This window comes from Oncorhynchus nerka, linkage group LG16 (genome assembly GCF_034236695.1).
Source record: "Oncorhynchus nerka isolate Pitt River linkage group LG16, Oner_Uvic_2.0, whole genome shotgun sequence".
Classification (NCBI taxonomy): Eukaryota; Metazoa; Chordata; class Actinopteri; order Salmoniformes; family Salmonidae; genus Oncorhynchus; species Oncorhynchus nerka.
The window spans coordinates 34,204,394-34,229,872 of record NC_088411.1 but is presented as its reverse complement, the minus strand read 5'-3'; the positions used below and the strand labels follow the sequence as shown (position 1 = coordinate 34,229,872).

The 25,479-nt window shown below is 40.9% G+C and overlaps 1 protein-coding gene across 6 annotated transcripts in view; it reads left to right on the top strand.

Annotated features, from left to right (window-relative positions):
* Positions 1 to 1,037: 1,037 nt before the first annotated feature.
* mlip (muscular LMNA-interacting protein) overlaps positions 1,038 to 25,479 on the top strand; it is a 47,397-nt gene continuing 22,955 nt past the window's right edge. For 2 of the 6 annotated variants that reach the window (XR_010459346.1, XM_065002641.1), the window contains exons 1-7: positions 1,069 to 1,253; positions 16,570 to 16,698; positions 19,539 to 19,676; positions 22,859 to 22,930; positions 24,236 to 24,316; positions 24,694 to 24,777; positions 24,870 to 24,929. Coding sequence is in view for 5 of the 6 variants with exons in the window: in XM_065002641.1 (XP_064858713.1) it covers positions 1,155 to 1,253; positions 16,570 to 16,698; positions 19,539 to 19,676; positions 22,859 to 22,930; positions 24,236 to 24,316; positions 24,694 to 24,777; positions 24,870 to 24,929 (663 nt within the window). In the remaining variant the exon portion in view is untranslated. Of the gene's footprint in view, positions 1,254 to 16,233; positions 16,350 to 16,569; positions 16,699 to 19,538; positions 19,677 to 20,433; positions 22,278 to 22,858; positions 22,931 to 24,235; positions 24,317 to 24,693; positions 24,778 to 24,869; positions 24,930 to 25,479 lie in introns of those variants that run through there. The other 4 variants (XM_029685429.2, XM_029685428.2, XM_029685426.2 and 1 more) reach the window with 4 other exon arrangements.

Below are 25,479 nucleotides of genomic sequence, written 5' to 3'. Positions count from 1 at the left end.
GTTCCTTCTCTACAATAAGAAATAATACAAGATAAGAATACGAACATAAAATAAATAGCGATTTGACTGAGCGTTTAAATCTGTACCCGTTACTCTATTATTAGGCTATTTTTATTTCTCTTAGAAATACCAGTCTTTGTTAGTTTTAGGACATTCAAATAATCGTCCTGCTTTTATCCTTTTAAGCAAAATGCTGTAGAATAGACAAAACCTTTTAACCTTCATCCCATTCCCTTTCTATTCTGAATTGTTTACACTATTTATTCATCCTATAAGATTCATTGCTTTGTCCTGGTTATTTCTTAATAAATCTTTTGTTTAATAAAATAATTACTCTTCTCAGAGACTGCATCGCCCTGTCATTTCAATAACTCAATTGCCTTTGAAATGACAATTGTAACTCTTATAGTTTTTTTGTTGACTAAGAATTAACAAGTAGTGCTCCAAATTAAGACCATTCCTCTACACCCATCAAACTAAACTCTGGACCTCAGTTCCACCGCATTGTTCATTGTTCCCCTCTAATCAGGGACTGATTTAGACCAGGGTCACCTGGTGTGTGTTAGAAATGATCAGGTAGAACAGAAAACCTCGTAGGGTAAGAGTTGAGTACCCCTGCTCTACACTATTCTTAATGCATGATCAGGTAGAACAGAAAACCTCGTAGGGTAAGAGTTGAGTACCCCTGCTCTACACTATTCTTAATGCATGATCAGGTAGAACAGAAAACCTCGTAGGGTAAGATTTGAGTACCCCTGCTCTACACTATTCTTAATGCAATTGTCTATAACTGTTTAATGGGAACAGACTTACTGTATATAAAGAACTGTGGGGAAGTGGGTGAAAACACTCGTCCTTGGTCATCATTACACCGGAGACCGCCGCTCCAGGGACCCCCTCGGACAAATTTGAACTGAGAGAAGAGCAAATACAATTGTGGCCATGCATTCCCGGGGGCACAGAGCACAGTTGCTAGCGATGGCATGATCATTATAGTTATCGGTGCCCTGCAGGCTGGATGCCGTCTGAAAGCTATTTGTGGCTTTGTGTGTCTATAAATGGAAGCCAGCGCTGCTCGGCACTTATCACAGGGTAATACATGTTAGGACTCCATATGGAAAAGTTGCTTAATCTGAATTATAGTGTGTAGCCGAATGGACCTCTGTAACCCTGAGAGCAGTTCACCTTTACCTGGACATAAACAATGCCTAGATGTGGAGAAGCGTGACAGCTCAAATGAGAGCCAGGGAAAGGTAAGAAGGGAATCAATATTTTAATTCAGTAAAGAAAAAGGAAGTAGCAGCTTAGTCATATTGCAGAGGTTTTACATATTATGGCAGGAATGCAACACCTAGTAGTGTGTAAGGTGTTTCCCTTACAAAAAAGACTGCAGTTTTGAAACCGCAGTAACTGCAATCGACTGTGGTATTTTGGGTGCAGTAATTGCAGCATACTGTAGTTATATTGCACTCTAACTGCACTGTGACTGTAATCTTTTTTCTTAAGGGTTGTGCTGCCAATGACCTTGTTTGAAAAAGCCCCTCCCCCCCCATGCACTCTCATTTGCGACACACAGCATACTGCTTTGTTTGGGGAAGACTTAAATTCAAGATATATTGTTACATGCGAATTACAGTGAAAGGCTTAACTTGAAAGCTCTAACCAACAGTGCAGTAATCAATATACTACAACTAATAAATACATACAGTACCAGTCAATTTGACACACTTAATCATTACAGTTTTTACATTTAAAAAACTATTTTCTACATTGCATAATAGTGAAGACATAAAAACTATGAAATAACACATATGGAATCAAGTAGTAACCACAAAAGTCTTAAATCAAAATATATTTAATATTTTAGATTCTTCAAAGTAGCCACCCTTTGCCTTGATGACACTCTTGGCATTCTCTCAACCAGCTTCGTGAGGTAGTCACCTGGAATGCATTTACATTAACAGGTGTTCATAGTTAAAGTTAATTTGTGGAATTTCTTAACTTGTTAGAGCCAATCAGTTGTGTTGTGAAAAGGTAGGGGGGTATACAGAAGATATCCCTATTTGGTGAAAGACCAAGTCCATATTATGGAAAGAACAGCTGAAATATGCAAAGAGATACAGTCCATCATTACTTTAAGAAATGAAGGTCAGTCAATCTGGAAAAACCATCAAGCGCTATGATGAAACTGGCTCTCATGAGGACTGCCACAGGAAAGAAAGACCCAGAGTTACCTCTGCTGCAGAGGATAAGTTTGTTAAGAGTTACCAGTCTTAGAAATTGCAGCCCAAATAAATGCATCATAGAGTTTAAGTAACAGACACATGTCAACATTAATTGTTCAGAGGAGCTTTCATGGTCGAATTGCTGAAAAGAAACCACCACTAAATAACACCAAAAAGAAGGAGACTTGCTTGAGTCAAGAAACACGAGCAATGGACATTAGACTTGTGGAAATCTGTCCATTGGTCTGATAGGTCCAAATTTGAGATTTTTGGTTCCAACCGAGGTGTCTTTGTGAGAGAGTAGGTGAACGGATGATCTCTGCATGTTTGGCTCCCACTGTGACGCAAGGAGGAAGACTTGTGATGGTGTGGGGGTGCTTTGCTGGCGACACTGATTTATTTAGAATTCAAGGCACAGTTACCACATCAATCTGCAGCGACACACCATCCCATCTGGTTTGCGCGCTTAGTGGGACTATCATTTGTTTTTCAACAGGACAATGACCCAACATAACTCCAAGCTGTGTAAGGGCTTTTTGATCAAGTAGAGTGATGGAGTGCTGCATCAGATGACCTGGCCTCCACAATCACCTGACTTCAACCCAATTGAGATGGTTTGGGATGAGTTGGACCACAGAGTGAAGGAAAAGCTGCCAACAAGTGCTCAAATCAAATCAAATGTATTTATATAGCCCTTCGTACATCAGCTGATATCTCAAAGTGCTGTACAGAAACCCAGCCTAAAACTCCAAACAGCAAGCAATGCAGGTGTAAAAGCTCAACATATGTGGGAACTCTTTCAAGACTGTTGGAAAAGCATTCCAGGTGAAGCTGGTTGAGAGAAAGCCAAGAGTGCAAAGCTGTCATCAAGGCAATGGGTGGCTCCTTTGAAGATCTAAAAAATATTGATTGGTTTAACACTTTTTGGTTACTTCCATGTGTTATTTCATTGTTTTGGTGTCTTCACTATTATTCTACGATGTATAAAATAGTAAGAATAAAGAAAAAGCCTTGAATGATTAGGTGTCCAAACTTTTGACTGGTACTGCACACAAACACTTGAAGTCAGAAGTTTACATACACCTTAGCCAAATACATTTAAACTCAGTTTCAAAATGTCTGACATTTAATCCAAGTAAAAATTCCCTGTTTCAGGTCAGATAGGATCAACACCATTTTAAGAATGTGAAATGTCCAAATAAAAGGAGAGAATGATTCATTTCAGCTTTTATTTCTTTCATCACATTCCCAGTGGGTCAGAAGTTTACATAAACTCAATTTGTATTTGGTAGCATTGCCTTTAAATTGTTTAACTTGGGTCAAACGTTTTGGGTAGCCTACCACAAGCTTCCCACAATAAGTTGGGTGAATTTTGGCCCATTCCTCCTGACAGAGCTGGTGTAACAGAGTCAGGTTTGTAGGTATCCTTGCTCGCACACACTTTTTCAGTTTTGCCTACAAATATTCTATGGGATTGAGGTCAGGGCGTTGTGATGGCCACTCCAATACCTAGACTTTGTTTGGAATTTGAAAGTATGCTTGGGGTCATTGTCCATTTGGAAGACACATTTGCAAGCTTCAACTTCCTGACTGATGTCTTGAGATGTTGCTTCAATAGATCCACAATTTGCTTTCATCATGATGCCATCTATTTTGTGAAGTGCACCAGTCTCTTGCAGCAAAGCACCCCCACAACATGACACTGCCACCCCCGTGCTTCACAGTTGGGATGGTGTTCTTCGCCTTGCAAGCATCCCCCTTTTTCCCCCAAACATAATGGTCATTATGGTCAAACAGTTTTATTTTTGTTTCATCAGACCAGAGGACATTTCTCCAAAAAGTATGATATTTGTCCCCATGTGCAGTTGCAAACCATAGTCTGGCTTTTTTAGAGCGGTGGCTTCTTCCTTACCGAGCGGCCTTTCAGGTTGTGTCAATATAGGACACGTTTTACTGTGGATATAGATACTTTTGTGCCGGTTTCCTCCAGCATCTTCAGAAGGTCCTTTGTTGTTCTGGGATTGATTCACACTTTCCGCACCAAAGTACGTTCATCTCTAGGAGACAGAACGCGTCTCCTTCCTGAGCGTAATGACGGCTGCGTGGTCCCATGGTGTTTATACTTGCGTACTATTGTTTGTACAGATGAAAGTGGTATCTTCAGGCGTTTGGAAATTGCTCCCAAGGATGAACCAGACATATGGAGTCCTGCAATTTTTTTTCTGAGGTCTTGGCTGATTTCTTTTGATTTCCCATAATGTCAAGCAAAGAGGCACTGAGTTTGAAGGTAGGCCTTGAAATACATCCACAGGTACACCTCCAATTGACTCCAATGATGTCAATTAGACTGTAAGAAGCTTCTAAAGCCATGCCATCATTTTCTGGAGATTTCCAAGCTGTTTAAAGGAAGTCAACTTAGTGTATGTAAACTTCTGACCCACTGAAATTGTGAGAGATTTTTTCACTTATAATTCACTGTCTAAACAATTGTTGGAAAAATAACTTAGCACATCTACTTTGTGCATGACACAACTGACTTGCCAAAACTATAGTTGGTTAACACATTTGTGGAGTGGTTGAAAAACTAGTTTTAATGACTCCAACCTAAGTGTATGTAAACTTCAGAATTCAACTGTGTGTGTGTGTGTATATAAAAATAAAGAAAACACAATAAATAGCGGATGCTATATACGGTTACAGTGCCAATACCAAATGATAGATATGTACTGTACATGCAGGTAGGGATTAGGAGAAAGTAGCGTAGGTGTCAGGAGAAGCCTAGGCAGTAGCGTAGGTGTAAGGGGAAGCCATAGTTGTTAGCCAGTTAACGGTCTTATGGCCAGGGGTTAAATGTTGTTTAGGAGTCTGTTGGTCTGAGTCTTGATGCACCAGGACCGTCTGCAGGACGGGAGCATGAGGAACTGTCCCCGTCTCGGGTGGCTGGAGTCTTTGGCAATTTTTCAGGCCTTTCTCAGACACCGCCTAGCATCTACATCCTGGATGGCTGGGAGCTCACCCCCAGTGACGCGCTGGGCCGTCCGCACCACCCTCTGCAGTTGCCATACCGGACTGTTATACAACAGGTCAGAATGCTCTCGATGGAGCATCTGTAAAAGTTCTTAAGGATTTCAGGGGACATGCCCAGTCATATTAGCCTCCTAAGGAAGGCTGTACTGGTGTGAGAGAACCATGATACGTTTTAGGTGATGTGGACAGCGAGGAACTTGAAGCGCTTGACCCTCTCCACACTGACGTGGAGGGAGGGGTTGTTGTCCTGGCACCACACTGCCAGGTCTCTGATCTCCTCCCTGTATGCTGTCTCACTGTTGGTGATCAGGCTTGTCACCATCGTCCGTCGTGTTATCAGCAAACTTGGGAGTTGGAATCATGCTTGGCCACTGTCGTGGGTAAACGGAGTACAGGCGGTGACTAAGGACACACCCCTGGGGGGCCAACCATGTTGAGGATCAGCGTGGCAGTTGTGTTGTTACCTACTCTTACCACCTGGGGGCGGCCTGTCAGTAAGTCCAGGTTCCAGTTGCAGAGGGAGGTGTTTAGTCCCAGAGTCCTTAACTTAATGAGCTTTTTAGGGCACTATGGTGTTGAACACAGCTGTGGTCGATGAACAGCATCATCACATTGGTAATCCTCTTTTCTAGGTGGAAGAGGGCAGAGTAGAGTGTGATTGAGATTGCGTCCTCTGTGGATCTGTTGGGGTGGCATACGAATTAGAGTAGGTCTAGGGTGTCTGGAATGAAGATGATATGTGCCATGACCAGCCTTTCAAAGCACTTCATTAGTACAGATGTGAGTGCTACAGGGCGGTAGTCATTGTGGCAAGATGCCATAGAGTCTTTTGGGACAGGAACGATGGTAGTCAGCTTGAAACATGTGGGAATTACAGAGGAGAGGTTGAACATTTCAATGCATTTGACAGCTCTAACACTGCGTGCACACAGGTTACTGCTGTACAGTACATTATGATACATGTCATCTAGTCTTCACTAACTAGTCGCCATATCACAACAAAAATAATCATGCTACACATTAGCAACTTCTTCAGTGGTTTACTACTGCTACCGCTAACTTTTTAAACTACAAAACACAGAAACTGTCACGTTGGTAGAAGGGATCAGGAAACAGGTGCAGGAATGGGTAAGTAAAAAAAATAAAAAATCTTTATCCAAATGCCGTGTAAAGGCACAGGGACTAAGACCAAACAAACACGTATACAAAACACAGGGTTGAAACCCAAACAAAAGAGCAAGGACTTCCTCAAGTAAATAACACAAGAGCACAATGATACCACACGGGACGAGACCCATAATCATCTGCACAATACACACAGCACGAAATCCAATACAACACAGCACAGGTACTCACACGACCAACGGACATTGGAACAACAACCAACAGGCAATGGTGAACAAAGGGCAGACTTATACAATTACTAATCAAATGGGACCAGGTGTGGGTAGTGACAGTTCCCGAGGGATCTGTGACAGAAACGTGCCATTTTCACATATGTTGATGTTGAGTTGATGCTGGAGATGATGTTAAGAGGGAGCATTTCATTGGGTGTCAGAAATTAAATACATGAATTACTTTTCTTTAATTGAATGGAATTCAATTGCTTGTGAATTTCATTAGCCTAACTGTTGTTCATTACTTTGCTTTAAATTAAAGTAGTACGGTTGGAATTCCTTTCTCAGCTGTGTACATTTGAGGCTATAGGTCAGGAAGAATTGGTAGAACAATATTCGTACTCCTTTCAGCATGTGTCTACAGTAAGAGATATTGATTCAAACCAGATGGAACAATTTGTGCTGTAAAGAACTATACTTAGTGAAGGCCTGTTCAATAGTAGATGCTGAATTGCGCTTTGAGAGAAACATGTCTCAAAAGTCCAAAAAATATGATTTCCTTTACTTCTGCCTCACTTGAATATTGAATAGATCTTTATTGAGTTTTGCCTCCCATACCACAGTCTGCATGCTGGGGACAGCCATTTTCTACTTGGCACAGATGCTGTATAGAAAGTCATTTATCTATTATGTTGTGGTCAGCATCACGTGTTGGGAGCTCAGCATTCTTAAAAAAAATATATATATATTTTTTTTTACCCCTTTTCTCCCTAATTTCGTGGTATCCAATTGTTTTAGTAGCTACTATCTTGTCTCATCGCTACAACTCCCGTACGGGCTCGGGAGAGACGAAGGTTGAAAGTCATGCGTCCTCCAATACACACTGCTTCTTAACACAGCGCGCATCCAACCCGTAAGCCAGCCGCACCAATGTGTCGCACCAATGTGTCGGAGGAAACACAGTGCACCTGGCAACCTTGGTTGGCATGCACTGCGCCCAGCCCGCCACAGGAGTTGCTGGTGCGCGATGAGACAAGGATATCCCTACCGGCCAAACCCTCCCTAACCCGGACGACGCTAGGCCAATTGTTTGTCGCCCCACGGACCTCCCGGTCGCGGCCGGTTACGACAGAGCCTGGGCGCGAACCCAGGGTCTCTGGTGGCACAGCTGGCGCTGCAGTACAGTGCCCTTAACCACTGCGCCACCCGGGAGGCCGGGAGCTCAGCATTCTAATGTGTTTGGTCCATGTAACTTTATGGAACCCTAAATGGAAAGTCAACCAACGGTCTCCATGGCATTGAGAGTTAATCTAAATGTCTAGTGAGATCACAGAGACGTTTTCTCTAAAATAGGAAAGCTTATTCTTGCCGAAGAAAGTGATTGTCTTGAGCGCGTACAAACCCTATATCCACCATGTTATGACAGACAGACTGGTCTCAGCAGCGTATTTACCGAGCAGCTGGCAGATGGTTATATTTGTATATTTACTTTTGAAGGAGGGGCAGTGTTTGGATGTAATTAAACTCTTGACAAAGTGACACACCCACTTGTTTATGTTCTAACCTCAATGGAGATGCCATATCCCCTGAAACTAAAAATTGCTTAGCTGTCCATAATGTAGATCTACAATTCTGGGTTAAATAATCTCCAAGCAATTCCATGTAAGTACACTTTTCTCTGTGGTCTTGATCTTGAAATGTTTAAAGTAAAGTGAACATCCAGTCGATAGTGGATGTTATGTGTGACTGTACCTATAACGAACACCAACAGGGGTGGTCTGTTTCTGGGAATGATCTATTACTGTTTCTTGTTGGTGTTTGGTATTGGTCAGGGTATGTGCCATGAATTCTCTGGAGAAATACCTGTGTGAGCTCAGGCCCAGTGAAATGACTGGCAGTATTGCCCCATAGTGGGGGAAATATGATCTGCGAGGACAGTATGACCTTGGCAATAGTCCCAGTAATTAAACCTTCAAGAGGAGCCCTAACTGGCAAGTAGGAAATGCCTGCCTTAACCTTTAAATCATGTATTTACCCGCTGTTGTGACTACAGAGGAAATACAGAGCAAGGGGCTAACATGTGAGAACACACAGTTCAAATCAAATGAAAGGTTCCTAGGACCAAGCATATATCCTTTTTGGCTGAGACGACTATTTACATAGTATTTGATTTGATGTGAAGAGACACAAACCCCGGAACAGACACATGCATACACACATTAACATACACACTATTGACGTTGATTTTGTGTTGTCGATATTTGGTAGTATACTAGTGGCCTGAGGGCACCCACTTAGTGTCTTGTGAAATCTGTTGTGAATGTTTTTTAAATGGTACAACTGCCTTAATTTGCTGGACCACAGGAAGAGTAGCTGCTGCCTTGCTAGTGGGGATCCACAATAAATACAAATACAGCTTTCTTCTTCTGGTAAAAATCCATATGCGACCTGAATGGTTGGGTTGAATCCAGACAGGAAAACATATTTAGCCATTCTCCATATGGACCTCAATGATAAAAGTTGAGTGGATTTGATTTGCCACCACGGCAAATGTTATTGTAGTGATTCAAATTGATAAAAATGGTGGGAATTGTAACTGAACATTTAAAATGTACTTTAAATATTCCAAGGTCATGAGATAAAAGGAATCATTGAATGGTTCTTCTTTTATATGATTTACACTGTTTTAATTCATTTGGTGCTGAATTTATCAATTCAGTTGTCAATTAATCCCCCATTATCTATTTGATTCAATAATCATTTACACCCCTCAGAACAGTTGGCCAACAACGTAGGAAGAAACCGTTACCACAGAGCTAGACATTAGATTAGGGGGCTACACATTATATTAGGGGGGCTAGACATTAGATTAGGGGGCCTATACATTAGATTAGGGGGCTAGACATTAGATTGGGGCAGTTACTAGACATACAAATGTGTAATTAAAGTTTGCATTCAACTTGTCTTTTTTCAATAAAAGGTCTTCATTAGTATGACTTGCAGGCATTTGGTTGAAATGATAGGTGGCAGGAGTTCTGAGAAGCTTTGTTATTATTTCTACTGCTGATTGCTCCTTTAAGTTTGTCACAGTCGTGTGTATAGGTGGCAGGGAAGTCAGGCGCAGGAGAATCAAAACTTGGTGGAATGGAGAGGTTTAATAACTTAAAACACAAAACTCCAAAACCATGAAATACAATAAAACAAAGTGGGTACGAGGACCCGTCGCACACCAAATACAAAACATGAATACTGAACATAAAACAATCTCTGACAAAGACATGAGGGGAAACAGAGGGTTAAACACACAACAGGTAAAGAATGGGATTGAAACCAGGTGTGTAGGAAGATAAGACAAAACCAATGGAAAATTAAAAAATGGATCAATGATGGCTAGAAGACCGGTGACGTCGACCGATTTTTGACAGATTTGGGATAGGGTTAAAATCAGTGGAGGCTGCTGAAGGGAGGACGGCTCATAATAATGTCTGGACAGAGTAAATGGAATGGTAACAAACACATGGAAACCATATGTTTGATGTATTTGATACCATTCCACTTATTCCCCTCCAACCATTACCACGAGCCTGTCCTCCCCAATTAAGGTGCCAACCTCCTGTGAAACAACTCAACGGTTAAATTTAGGCATTAATTCTGATTGGTTAAGTTAAAGGGTAAGGTTTTAGGGTAAGGTTAAAATGGTCCCTAGCACTGGGGATTAACCCCACGATCCTTGGAGCCTGCAGAGCCTTCTTGATGGTAGCCTACTTAATGGTGACAGTGCTCACCGTTGCCCCTAGTGGCATGTATTGAAGGCATCTCTCGACGTCCTGGGAACCTGGATGAACGTTAAGTACTGCATTGGATCTGGTGTGATCTGGCTTCTTGAAATGGCTTATTGTGGCTTTAAACCCCTAATTTTCGCTCCCTTTCTGACAGTGACTGAAGTGTAATCATCAAGTAATGCTACAAAGTAATGGCCCCATTTAAGAGATGATAGCAACATGTCTTTTGACATTGTATTTGCCACTCGCACTCAGTTTTAAGTGCATTTGTGGAGCGAAGGCTTTTGATGGAGTAGCTGGCCTCTAGAATCTATATTGCTGTAATAAAAGTGAGGTAGAAAACCATGATCGTGAGCGCTACTATCAAGACCACGGCTTCTTTTCACAATCACAACATCTTATCTTTGTTTTTAAAAGGGGAATGATTGGGCCTCCCGAGTGGCGCAGCGGTCTAAGGCACTGTATCGCAGAGCTAGAGGTGTCACTACAGACCCGGGTTTGATCCTGGGCTGTATCACAATTGACCGTGATCGGGAGTCCCATAGGGCAGCGCACAATTGGCCCAGCGTCATCCGGGCCTGGGGAGGGTTTGGCAGGGGGGCTTTACTTGGCTCATTGCGCTCTTGCGACTCCTTGAGGCGGGCCGGGCGCCTGCAGGCTGACCTCAGTCATCAGTTGAGCAGTGTTTCCTCCGACACATTGGTGCGGGCGGGTGTTAAGAAGCTTGGTTTGGCGGGTCATGTTTTGGAAGATGAATGACTCAACCTTCGCCTCCCGAGCACATTGGGGAGTTACAACGAGACAAGATTGAAAAGAGGGGTAAAATATATAAAAAGGCTAATGATTGAAGTGAGGTTCAATATATGTAGTACATAATATATCGTACAGCAAAACGTAAACACAATGCGGATAACTTTTTCTGGGGGGGTGGACCCTAAGCCCATTTTGCCATGGGGTGCTGAGAAAATATAGCAGTTTTAAAGCAAGTTTGCTGCAATTCTACACATTTTGTAAAGTGGCGGAGAGAAAATGTAGCAATTTTATAACTAATTTCATGCAATTCTACTCATGTTGCCATGGGGTGGACAGAAAAAGTAGCAGTTTTACAGCAAATTTTATTGCTATTCCACACATTTTGTCATAGGGTGGAGAGATTTTCTTTGCAGTTTTAAAGCTAATTTCCTCCAATTCTACACATTTAACCATGATATACTGTATGCCATGTTAATATGATATCTGAGTGAGAGTGACTAACAAAATCAATGGGGGTCCCCTGGAGGTCAGGGCCCCTGGGCACATGCCCTTCATGCCTGGTCGATAATTCAACCATGATTACTACAAGTTTAGATAGCTGGCTAAACTAACTTATCAATCTAAAAAGATTTAGCTGACATGGGCTAATTGAGTGACTGTCAGGGACTACTAATGCACAACCAAATTTTGAATTTTCACCATGTATATTCTACTGTTCTAACTCTCAACAGTAAGTTCAGACCCCAACCGAGTTCCTAAACTCTGTTTTTTGAGGAGTTCAGTGGCCCCCTAGCAACCGAGGGCCCTAAGCGACCACTTATGTTGCTTTATGTTCAGGGCCGGCCCTGATACTATACTATCACATCACAAGAAAACAGACAACAGTTACCTCATGCTCCTCACACCCTGTTCACAGCTAAGATCATAGTCACAGAAAGTAGAGGTACTGAGGTTGCTGCAGCACCTCCTGATAAATCACAATTAACAAATAATTAATACAAATAAATGAGTGGACTAGGCCTTTATTATTCCTGTATGAGCGGAGAAAAATACTTGTCAGCAGAGCGGGGGAGAAAAACACCCCCGTAGACAACACCCCCACCCCAAAACATCTTCCTGCGGCCATGGCTAAGATGACTTTCAATGAGCAATAATGCCCACTTGCATTGTTGTATTGTATACAGTGACCTCTCAATGGCTACAAACCTTATGTTGCTGTCCCATAATCAATAATAGCAATAGTCAAATACAGTACCGCACTCAATTTGAACCAGTTATAGTTGTTAATAAATGATTTATAAAGTACATGTTAATCATTATTATTACAACAAACAAGACCCCCCCCCCAACTATGAAAAACACACATTCCCCTCACCCCATTGTTTTGACATGCTGACATGAATTGACCAGGTGAATGAGTTCTTTCAAAGATTGGAAGTAATTAGCACGGTGACTAACAACTCTTGAGGCAACCAACCCTTGAGGCAACCAACCCTTGAGGCAACCAACCCTTGAGACAACCAACCCTTGAGGCAACCAACCCTTGAGGCAACCAACCCTTGAGGCAACCAACCCTTGAGGCAACCAACCCTTGAGACAACCAACTCTTGAGACAACCAACCCTTGAGGCAACCAACCCTTGAGACAACCAACCCTTGAGGCAACCAACCCTTGAGGCAACCAACCCTTGAGGCAACCAACCCTTGAGACAACCAACCCTTGAGACAACCAACCCTTGAGAAAAACATCCCCTGAGACAACCAACATCTGAGACAACCAACCCGTCTCCCATACCAATTGACTTCTGTGAAAATACGTCTCCTCTTATCTCCAAGGGAGCAGATTCCTTTTTCTCAGTTATAACATTGCATGAATTATTCAGGGTATTATTCAGGGTAGGAATAAGATTTTTCCAACTCTCATATTTTGCTATTATCTCTTTGTTTGTTCATGGTGTCTGGCTAATCCACTTTTGGTGTAGGTATAAAATGTCTTGCTGTGCATAATTAACCAAATTCGTATCTAAAAGGACCTAGAAGCATTTACTGTATGTAACATGATATGAAAGTTATGGTCTGTCAGTCATGATATATTGTGTCACTAATTGCTTTCAGCCTACTCTGTTTTCCACTATTTATAAGGACAGCTGGTGAGAGTGGACATTTCAAAGGCTGCTGATTGCACTCTTGTTTATTTTTTCAGAGTAAATCTCATTCAAATGGATTTATAACAGCATTTTGTTTTGGGGAGAATTTCTTGTGGAATGGGCAAGCAGTTTAGCCCTCTGCCAAGATATTAACTGAGGTTGTTATTCAATCATTTCCAGTGTATTTTCAGAAAGCATGTTTAGTTACCACAGCTGCTGTACCAATTAGCTACCCTGTGGCGCAGCGGTCTAAGGCACTGCATCTCAGAGCAAGAGGTGTCACTACAGACCCTGGAGGGAATCCAGGCTGTATCACATCCGGCTGTGATTGGGAGTCCCATAGGGTGGTGCACAATTGGTCCAGCGTCGTCCGGGTTTGGCTAGGGTAGGCCGTCATTGTAAATAAGAATTTGTTATTAACTGACCTGCCTAGTTAAAGGTTAAAGACAAAATAATAATAATAATGAAAATCAAACACAATTCTGAGAGCACTACAGATGTAGGATGTTCATTTGAGCCAGTGTGCTAAGGCCGGACAATAGTCCTGCAACAGCAGTAAGTGTTTTAAAGTGGAAACTTCAGATGCGTCAAGTGACATAATAAAAACATCCCCATCAAAATCCCTCAGTTTAAACTTCAAATACACTGCAATTTTTAAAAATGTCCTGCATTTCAGGGAAATTCTTCTACACAGGGTGATCAAATGAAGATCTTATATCTGTATCACTTTTTCAAATTATGTTTGATTTTCGTAGCTGCTGTGCCGATCAAATACAATTCTGAAAGCAATAACTGGAAACCCACTATCAACCATTGATTTAATACCTGTAGCCTTAGTAGTTGTGTTTTTGTTGCTGTAATTAAACACTCATACTTCAATGTCTTGGAGCAACAGAGAAGGGAAAACAATGGAATGATCTGAAGTATAAGTTCAGTGTTTGTGGGGTTTCCACTAGTTACCACAGCCACAAAGTAAATGTTGGCTATAATATCTTTAAAATTATGAAGAAAAAAAGGTTTTTCAGTCTTAATTTAATGTTAGGGTTATGAATACCGTTAGCAGTGTGGTTATGGTTAGGTTTAAAATCACATTTTAAGAAGATAAATTGTATGTGTTTATGACTTTGTGGCTGTGGTAACTAGTGACAATCTTTGTTGGAGTCTTTTCTCTCAAGTTAGCTCTGGTCTCATGATAAACCCAGCGTCACTTCGCAATGGAGAAGTTACGAGAGCATGAAATAAACAAGGCTATTTCTGTCTAGCGACATTAAATCGAGGACAAAACCTGAGCTGCCTGCCTACATTTACAGTGACTGTCAGTTCAGCTGTTGGCTCAACAAGAGAACACTCCAGTGATCCCAAGACATACCTCATGCAGTTAACTGCAAGTTTGCGAAAACTTATTTTGTCAGCAGTTATATATAGCATAGTAAAATACAAAGTTGTGTCGATTCTGAAAAATTGCTAATTGCAACCAGGCTGCAATTAAAGGGACTTTTAACCATTTTTCAATTTCATATTCACCATCTCCAGCACCACTCCAACATCAACATTGCAAATTGCGCGTTTCTATGTTTTGTAGTAAAAAAGATAGAAGAGAAGTGTTTCATCAACCAATTAGTAGGCAATTAGTAGGCAATGCCTACTCATAATTGGTTTAAAACACATGATGCACACCGATGATGTCATTTGAAACCTTCATCTTTTTACTACAAATCAGAAATGCGCCATTTTCAGATATGTTGATGTTGGGTGTTGTGCAGGAGATTTTGAATATGAAGTAGAAAAATGTTGACATTTCCCTTTAAGTGTCACTATATGGCACTCCTACTCTCTGGTGGACAGATCTACCTAAACATAACTGGTACAGTAGAATATGTCGGGAAGGAATGAGACGCATGGACCAACGAGCAGCAGTAGTTCGTTTGGGTTTTTCATCACTGTGTTTGTTTTGTTTGTTATTTGGACAAATCACGGTTTCGCAGGTGTTAACATCTTTCGAATTTCAGGAGGGGAGGGGAAATTCGTCCCGGGATCTTGCAAAGAGTGAGGTTCCACAACTCATTCCGGTTCCGCTCCTTGTTCTAGCATCTATTCATCTCTTCTCTTAACACGTATGGACCCAGAACTTAATCAAGCAGTTGATCAATTACGCAAGCCTTTAGTTCTGGTTTAACCCAACATTATGACACTCCCAATAAGCAAGTTAATGGCATGGCATCACTCTGCTAGCTAAAGAAACGACCGTTGATTGCAGTGCCATTTATTTTTTACCGGCATGATCCATCTCTCTAAACTGGTAGTAAGGGATTCTAAACATTTACTTTATGTTAATTTCCTCAGGACTTTTAAATCTTATGTACAAAGTATGATCCAATTCAAGCACGACGCTTCAATATTGAACACTCATAGTCTTGGTTGTTGTAATGAATACTGTAGTCTACATATACGAGCAGGTTGATGAGGCAGAACTGAGCGATTTCCATTAGATGAGCCAGCTGAAAAGTCAAAATGGGCTATTATTGTAAAAATTCATGAAACAAGATTAATGATGAAAAATGCTAACCTGTCACATACTTCCTCGTTATTGTGTAAACTTTTGTGGAGTTAAGGTTTAAGTTAATTAACATATACATTGGAATATTAATAGGGAGACCCACAGAATGTATCTTAATTTCTTTCAGTAGTACATACAGAACGTATATTCATTTCTTTCAGTAGTATATACAGAACGTATATTAATTTATTTCAAGTAGTTAGATACTATTGATAATACAAAACATGTTTTCTTTCCAAATGGAGGAGGAGAAAAATGCACTTGTCTGCCTATATTCTTTGTCTCTTGCTCAGTCAGCCAACAATCATTAACTGTGAGATCTTAAAATGTGAACAGGGACGGACTCATTTCTCCCTCCTACGTGTACATATTCATGTAGTCTGAATTGAGCTTCTGTTCTGACACATTCCATTTTGAGTACTACATCCCAAAACGAATTTGGAAAAACACTGCATTATTGTCTTGAGCAGCTTTGGGCTTATTTCATGCAACTCTGACCAGAATAACTAAAGCAAGCAGAAGGTAAACCACATCTCAGGGCTTCTTTACTCTCTTTAAACATCCTTTTAAATTGTAGAAATACATACTTTATAGGTAGAAATATTCACAATATGTCTATCAGTAGCGTGCAACAGTGCTTCAGCAATGTAGTTTAATTACAAACTCAGATCATGTGATTTGAATCGTTTTTTAATGTGAAGATCACAGACATAAGATGATGTGTAACCATCTTTATTTACAGGTCTCAGAAGAAGAAGTGTCATCCAAGCTTCTGTCTTATATGTTTGTGCCGGTGCTGAAGACATTGCCAATTCAAATCACGCTCACAGAGGCTGTGAAAACAGGACTACTCACAGGCAAACCAAATAAGGTACTTGGCACCAACTTCAATCAGCCACTTTTGTGTGGTCTCAATTCTTACACTGTAAAAGAAAAATATGTTGATTCCACATAAAATTGTAAGGGAACCAGCTGCATCAGGATTGTGCATTTTCAACTGGTTGCCTTACAATTGTATGTTGAATAAACATATTTTTTATTGTATTTTTTTATACAGTGTATACATAAATACATGCACTCAGATAATATCGCTGTCAAAACATTGTTAATAATGCACCAACTGAACAGGATGAGATGACGTCTCTTCATTGATACAGCTATTTCAAATGTCATACTCTCATCAAATGAGAAAGAAATTGAAAATATGTTTGACCAATCCATGTTTGCGTCCATTTCCACAGTCTCAAACTTTGGCTGTAGCTTTTGTTGGTTTTCAATGCACCTGATTATGAAATGATAATGTTTATATAACATCAGTTGTCAAGTAGTCACTGTTGATATGGGAATCAGTTTTTCATTGAGCGAATCTTTCACACCACTCCCATGGGATTTTCAATGCGCTTCAATTCAAGCACTCAGTTAGCGAATCCATTTAGTTAAGGCAACCATGAAGCAAGTCTGTTGGCTATGTCGTGTAGAAAAATACTGCATTATCACATGGACAGAATTGTATCAGGCTTGTAGTACATGAGGTGTGGTTGTGAATAATATCTAGAGGGACTGGCTCAATAGGTTACCATAGATACAAATGTGAAGAGTTCAAAAACTCCAGGCCTTTTTTCTTTACCATGGTAACATACAGAACACAGGAGAAACCAAATCTGCAAGTTATTCATTTAAAGTAAATCTTAGGTTGCCTTTTGTGATGAATATGAAGGTCTGAGTTATGCACATGGATATCTAAGAGTCTGTTGTTCAGAAAACCAGCAGATGTCACAAGGAGGTTATTTCATAGGTGAATATAAACTGCAGGAGCAAACATGAAGTAGTATACAGTATATACTACAAATCAGGATAGATCAGGATACAAGTCTAGGTCCCAAAGGCTCCTTATCAGCTTCTACCCCCAAGCCATATGACTGCTGAACAATTCATCAAATGGACACCCGGACTATTTACATTGACCCCCCCCCCCCCTTTTTAAATATTTTTACACAGCTGCTACTCTGTTGTTTATTATCTATGCATAGTTACTTCACACCTACATGTACAAATTACCTTGACTAACCTGTACCCCCGCACATTGACTCGCTACCGGTGCCCCCTGTATATAGCCTCGTTATTATTATTTTATTGTGTTACTTTTTTATTACATTTTTTACTTTAGTTTATTTAGTAAATATTTTCTTAACTATTTTGAACTGCATTGTTTGTTTATGGTTTGTAAGTAAGCATTTCATGGTAAGGTCTACCTGTTGTATTCATCGCATGTGACAAATACAATTCAAATTGATATAAAGCTGAGAGACGTAAAGGTGAGTTGATACTTATCTCAATGTTCTTTGCTATGTTCTCCTTAATATTCTCTCTATACCTAGCATGATTAGGACCAATAATATAATGTATACTGCTTACTAGCAATAACCATTTCCAGTACTTAATATTGTTGGTACTTAATGCTGTTCAGAGTTAAACTTGCCATTGAAAACTGCTGTGACATTGTTCTATTCAAATGCAGCTTTACTAAGCAATATCCTGTAGTTTTGATAACTGTAGTCCCTTTATAGACATTTGATTTTAAAATATATACGATTTTAGAGATATTATATATTAATTTGACAGTATTACTCATGTTCCCTCATTTCCCATTCAGATGTTCAATTATGAACTTACATTGGTATAGGTTATATGCTAGCATGGAATGAATGAGATATATTATACACGCCATTTTCACATACACAATGTCCAATTCAGCCAAGACGAATGAATGCTACAAAGAATAATCAGGATAAGCAGACTGAACCTAAAGGGGACTTGAGAGTACATTCTTGAAAGAGATATTGTAGCAAATGTATGAAAAAGTCAAACCCATACAGACATTCCAAATGTCATTAGAGTGGTCTTACACCGTATTTCATCAATTCAATTTGAATTTATCGAAGCTTCTAAGCCTTATAGAATGAACTGGCATTATGGATAAAAAGGTTCTTGTTATCATGGATCAGTCTCAATCATGTCAATCATACCGTATGCCAAATAGTTTGGATTATGCAACAACTGTTGTTAAAAGAGCTTCTCTTACTGTAGAAGTCCAGCTTGACCTTTTTGAACATCCATTTTGAGTACAATTGAAAGAAAGACAGAATACATTATGTTTTCTCCGCATAATAATTACATTTTAAATGCAGTGTATCACACATCTAGTTAACATCTAGTGAATCTAGTGAATCTCTGAAAGAAAACACTAACATTTATGAATGTTTCGTTTCATTTTATTTAGACAGTGACGAAAGATTTCTAAATGAATTGTGACTGTATGGAGAACATACTGTGTAATTCTGTCGTCATTCAGTCATCCAGGACGGGTGTCCCTTCTCCCCTAGAGAAACGACTTACTATAATTATGAAGAACAAATAGTATCAGTTAAGCTCTTACTCAACCAGTGAGGCATGTGGTAGTGCATGTGGTAGTGCATGTGGTAGTGCATGTGGTAGTGCATGTGGTAGTGCATGTGGTAGTGCATGTGTACAGTTCATGTGGGACATGTGTTCTGGTAAAAGGAAACCCAGGAGAGAGACATAATTACACATCCCGCTCTCGCTTAGGAGCTGGAAGTTATACACAGGGACTTGCCGAGGTTCACTTCAGGATTGCTCAGGTTACAGTAACTCATCTAAGTGGCTCATCAAGGTTTCCTGATCCTCTGTCAGAATTTAGGAGTTCCCAAGCAGAAGGCGACTGAACACACCATGTCGGACGGAGGGCTTTTCAAGGCGGAGGTGATCTATATCAGTGACTGTGAAAAACGTGGAGCAGGGGACATGGTCCAACAGGAGACATATACTCGGGTAAGTGCTTATGTTCTACTCTTACTACCTCAATGTGATACTCGCATTTACAGCAGGACCAACAACAACATTAATCACAATGTGAATCTTAAAGCTTTGTATTCATGTTCTATATGTCGCACCTTCTCTGCTTGAGGCCAAGACATAGTAACTTTAATGGAAGTTGGTCAAAAATATTTGATAATAACAATGTTTTGCTAAGGCTAACAGCTTGACTCCCTTCCATATGTGACCATTTTAATGACGTACTGTAGCTTCTGAGATTAAATCTATACATAGTAATAAAAATGACACACAAATGGCAGATCGGAATTTTTGGTTCCAACCCTACTTGCCATAATCTATACTGTTCCAATTGTTGTAACCTTTGCTTGTACCTTTTAAATGAGAGAACATGCCTTCTGAGATTCAATTTTTACATAGTATACCAAGACAAACAACCTGGTTATATGAAGCTATGGTTACAATCCTGATTTGAAGTTGGGTCTCAGATATGCAACGTATTAGTGATTATGTAAAAATCCAGTTTTGTTTACCCTTTTCTAAATTATATTTGCCTGAGACTGCTTTAATTACTTTGCAAATGAATGGCAAAATGTTTATCTATCATGGTTCAATCATTCAGAATTTGAAATGAAATTAAATCAAATAAATCTACCTCATTGACAGTCGTCTTCAGTTATCATTAGTCAACAATGTGTTAATTAATATTCATAGAACCTTTTCACCCCTATCCCATGTTTTTTCCCCTTCTCAGTTGATATCTCCTCCTGATCACACAACCCCACCCCAGACCCCTCCCCCTATAAATACCCAGCCAGAAAATACAGTCCACCATTTTGTATCCGGGCCCGCTACTATGGAAACAGCTGTTAACAAACACCAGGGCATTTCTCAGCAGCAGTGGCACAACACCCCTGTGGGTGCTGAGGTCAGCTTGGATCTCTTTTTAAATAGGGAGTCTGACTCAGACGAGAGACTAAGCCCCGCTAACTCCACAGACCTGTTTCCTGCTTCTTCCAAGAGTCAGAGTCAGGAGTCCATCCTCTCTGAGAGTTGGGACAAAGACAGGAGCTGGTCAGCACTGCAAATGTCCCCTGAGACGTCTTGCGCGGTGTCCCCGTGCTCCTCAGTGAGATCTGGCATGTTCACCCCCTCTGTTGTGCGAGTCAAGAGGCACTTCCTAGAACCTGGCTCCAGTTTAGTCCACATGCCGCCAACCTGCCTCTCACCAACTTGTTGTGCAAGTCCCTCCTCGTCCCCCTGTCCCCTGTCCCCCCGCTCCCGCCACAGGCCCCCTCCCACGCGGCTCTCCCTGCTAACAGCTATCCTCCGAAAGGGCCGCCTGCCAGTCCTGTCCCCTACTCTGACTCTACAGAGACCCTACTCCCCCTGCTGGCCCATTCACCATGGGACTTCCTGTAACGCCTGCTCTGCAGCCTCCAGTGTGGCCTCTATTCCTCTGGAGGTGTTCTCATCCAGGGCCCAGTCCTCAGCCTCCATACACAGCCCAGCTCAGAGTTACCATCACAGGGATGGATGTGTGTTAGAGTCCCTTAGATCTGTCAATGCACCCCTGTCCATAGAGTCTAAGGAGCTTTCCACCTCATGGAGAATGGTTGGCCCTCACAGCCCACCATTAAGACACTCAGAAAAACTGAAATCAAACAATGGAATTATCTCTGAGAGGGTCACCTCCCCCTCTTATCGAAGCCTTGTGGCATCACCAGTCCCACCGTTGTCTCAAGCGTTCCCTCAGAACCTCCCCAAACCAGTAGACCACACCAAAGTTCCAAGTCCACCTCTGTACTCATCACACTCACGATTCAGACGTCTGTTTCCTGAGCCACTCGACAACTCAGTTAACTCAAGACTTAACTCACTGTCGCCTGAGCCGAAACCAGTTAAGAACCAGGGGGCTTCTGTGCCCCAAGATTCAAATCAACCCCTGTATTCGTCACACTCAAGACTTAAATGTCTGTCTCCTAATCCAGCTCACAACCAGGGGACCTCTGCATGTCAACCTCTTTACTCATCCTTCTCAAAGCTCAGCTCATCGCCTCCCGGAATAGTAAACTCCTCATCAAACTCAACACTTGACACACTGTCTGCTGAACCTAAACCAGTTAGCAAGAACTTTGTACAAGCTCTGAATTCTCACCTACAATCAAAGCTCACCTTTCTGTCTTCTGCACCTGCTAATAACCAGGAGACCTTTAAGGCCCTCAATACGTCTACACCTGAAGTTTCCTCCATGGGAACCTCTAACAATCGGGGATTTCTATGGGGACCCTTAACACACGGGGGACTGCAAGGCCCCAAGTTTGGAGTCCACTGTCCTACTCATGTCTTTCCAGGTCTCCTAAACCTCTCTCTCTCTCCTGCTGTGCCCCAGAGGGCCATCTTTCTGCCTCATCCCACTCACCCAGTGGCATAGTTTCCTCTGCACAGAGGTACACAGATACAATATCACCAACCCCATTACAGAACGGCCTGAAAACACCTCCACACTCGATGCTGCAACTCGGTGTCTCCCCAGCTCACAGAGCTTTCCACCTCACTCCCACCCTCTACACACCCCCAGGATGTCCATCCCCTAAGCCCCCCACTCCCTCCTCTACACCCGACCGTTTCACCCTCTCCCCTTCTCCGGCGCCCCCGACCCGCGACCTTACTCCGTCTCCCTCTCTCTCCCTGCGCTCTACGCCCTCTCCATGCCTATGGAGGGAGATGTCAGACTCCATTGATACAAAAAGAAAGGTAGCTACTCTGCATGCTGGCATGCAGTCCAATCGCACGCCACCTGCATGAGTCAAGTAAACAAGGACAAATGAAACTATTAATGTCCTGTGACCAACATTGAGTACTGTAAGAATGATTGCGTATCTGGCAAGATGCCACTCGGCTAAAAATTATCTTGTTAACTTACAACCTCTAACAGTAACTATATTGTCCTTGGTTCCCAACTGTCATATTTGCTTTTCAGAGACAGTTAGTGAAAGTTTGTTTTCATTAAAATGTTGTAGGGTTCAAGTGCATTATGTCTAAACAGAATTGTTTTGTTACATTGAGAAATTGAATCATTTTGAACATTTCTAGCAAAGCCCAGCCTGGGAATAGCACTATAAATAAGATTTGTCTTGTATTTTTCATATCCCTCCGCCCATCCCTCTCAACTCTAGCCACACAAGATCAAGTTAAGCTATAAAGCCCTCGCTGCAATTCCCACAAACATCGTTCTGTTGGACCAGCAGGTAAGCACAGTCTGCTGACGTTTCTGTTGAAAACCCAATATCCCTATCTCATTGTTAATTGACAATCAGCCAGGAACATTACAGTTAAACAGCTGCCAAATTATGGTTGATACAGACACACCTGACCTGGATCAATCGGCAGTAGAAACAATAAACTGTTTATCCAACCCCTGTTTTGTTAAAAAGCTGACAGATAGGGCTGGAGAAAATGTAACCATTCAAAATTATAGACAGAGTTAGGGATGCAAGGACTGACCATCCATGATATACAAATTACAGTTTCAATCATGTTTTGAGGCTATATAGCGTTTGTTTACATTTACTTTGTTTACAAACAATGGAGTTAAACAAGCTAATATTTTGAGTTCTGATGGGGTACGACAGCTGAACTAAGCTCATGAGGCATTTTTAAGTTATATTCTTGAAGAATCAATGGGTACACATCATACATTTATAAGTCCAAATATGTCTGTAGTAACTGCCCCTTTAAGTTCAACAGTCCAAATATGTCTGTAGTAACTGCCCCTTTAAGTTCAACAGTCCAAATATGTCTGTAGTAACTGCCCCTTTAAGTTCAACAGTCCAAATATGTCTGTAGTAACTGCCCCTTTAAGTTCAACAGTCCAAATATGTCTGTAGTAACTGCCCCTTTAAGTTCAACAGTCCAAATATGTCTGTAGTAACTGCCCCTTTAAGTTCAACCGTGCAGTCGGATTTTAGGGCAACAAGTTGAGGAATGAAAAATGTAAGTATTTTTAGTGACTGAAATTAGGTGGTTTATTCAGTCAAATGGAGGAATAACATGCTATAATAATAACATGCTTATTGGAATGAGTCACTACAGTTCTCATTTAGTCAACAGAATTGGAATGAGTTTATTTTGTTACTACAGAAAATGAATTACTTTTGATTGTGCCTGTGACAGGGTTGACATGCTTCAGACTGAGGATAGAAGTGGATGACAGGAACATTTACAAAATGCCTGACAGTCTCAATTGCTTTACAAATGTTGACTCAATAGAAAATACATTAAAACATGCTCCATTGAAAGAAAGATAAAAGTTTGTAAAACCTTTGTTGTTCTATTCGTTTTGTGTAGATCACATGACAAAGGAAGAGAACATATAATACAAAGAAAGACTTTCATACAATATGTATGTATACAAAATTCTCACACAAGGAAAATCAGGAAAATTCTCAAATTTCTCAAAGATTAGGACAATTCTCAAATTAAGATCCTACACCTGTACGTACTGTACGTTGTGTCCATTGATGTTTCCATCTCAATTTATATTGCTTTCACAGGCAATTGATGATCAAGTGCACAAAGAAGGAGATTCACAGGACCCAGTGGACAGACGTAAGAAAGAGGACACACATGCAGAGGTACAGTACAGTGGAGTATAGTGCAGAACAGTGTGGCCTCTGATTCCTAAGACACTGTGTACTTGTAGCATCAACTATTTTGTAAATATATTCTGTAAATGCTTGTTTGCTACAACTTTTCTTTACACGTTTCCATGTAGATGTACTTGACTTTGAGGCAGCTGAGCATCTGTACTGTAAATTAGTCCAATACTTTCTCTGAAGTGTTCGGAAACCAATTTAGTCCGTTCAAAAGTAAAGTGCAAATTTCTATTTTAAAACCATATATTGCAGGACTGTTAGCTGGATGATAAAGGTCTTGTTAAGAATATTACAGCTACTATAGCCTTGCCTATATGCTGCAAGAATGTCTATTTAACTGCTGATTCTCTCTACAGATGTGTTCCCCTGCACAGTTGCGAAAGCAGTCAGAAGATCTGTACGCTGTCATAGACGAAGTGTTAGAGGACCCCATTCCAATGGTGAGTTTTTTATTGACCTGCACTCACTTGAGCCAAAGTAGAAGAGATCAAATGAAGTGTTCTCTTTTATGATTACTTTTGGCATCTTTCAGCGCCAAGCATCTCCCGCTCTCGCATACTCCAGGGAATCAATGGACAAATGTGCACCAAAGGTATGTAAGATGCTGTTCAGGTGAGCCTTCGTGCTTCAGCAAACAAATGAAAGGAGGGCAGCTCAATAGCAATGTCAAAAATTAGGAGAAGGGCTTACCAAGAAAAACTTCCAATGTAAGAAGCACTCACAGCAATATGTAGAATAGAATAGAACACTTTTTTCCCCCAAGAAGGAACTTTAGTTGTGGCAAGTCAGATAAGGGGTGGCAGGGTAGCCTAGTGGTTAGAGCGTTGGACTAGTAACCGGAAGATTGCAAATTCAAACCCCCGAGCTGACAAAGTACAAATATGTCGTTCTGCTGGTGAACAAGCACTGTTCCTAGGCCGTCATTGAAAATAAGAATTTGTTCTTAAATGACTTGCCTGGTTAAATAAAGGTAAAATAAAAATTAATAAAAAAAGATAAAGATATATATAGTAAACATACAAACAACAACATTCACAAGTCTGATATAAATGCTTACAAGGTATAATATATACAAGATAAACATACTGCACACAAATACCTTTTCATTTAAACACCGTACTGACGCTGGTAAAAAAAACTGT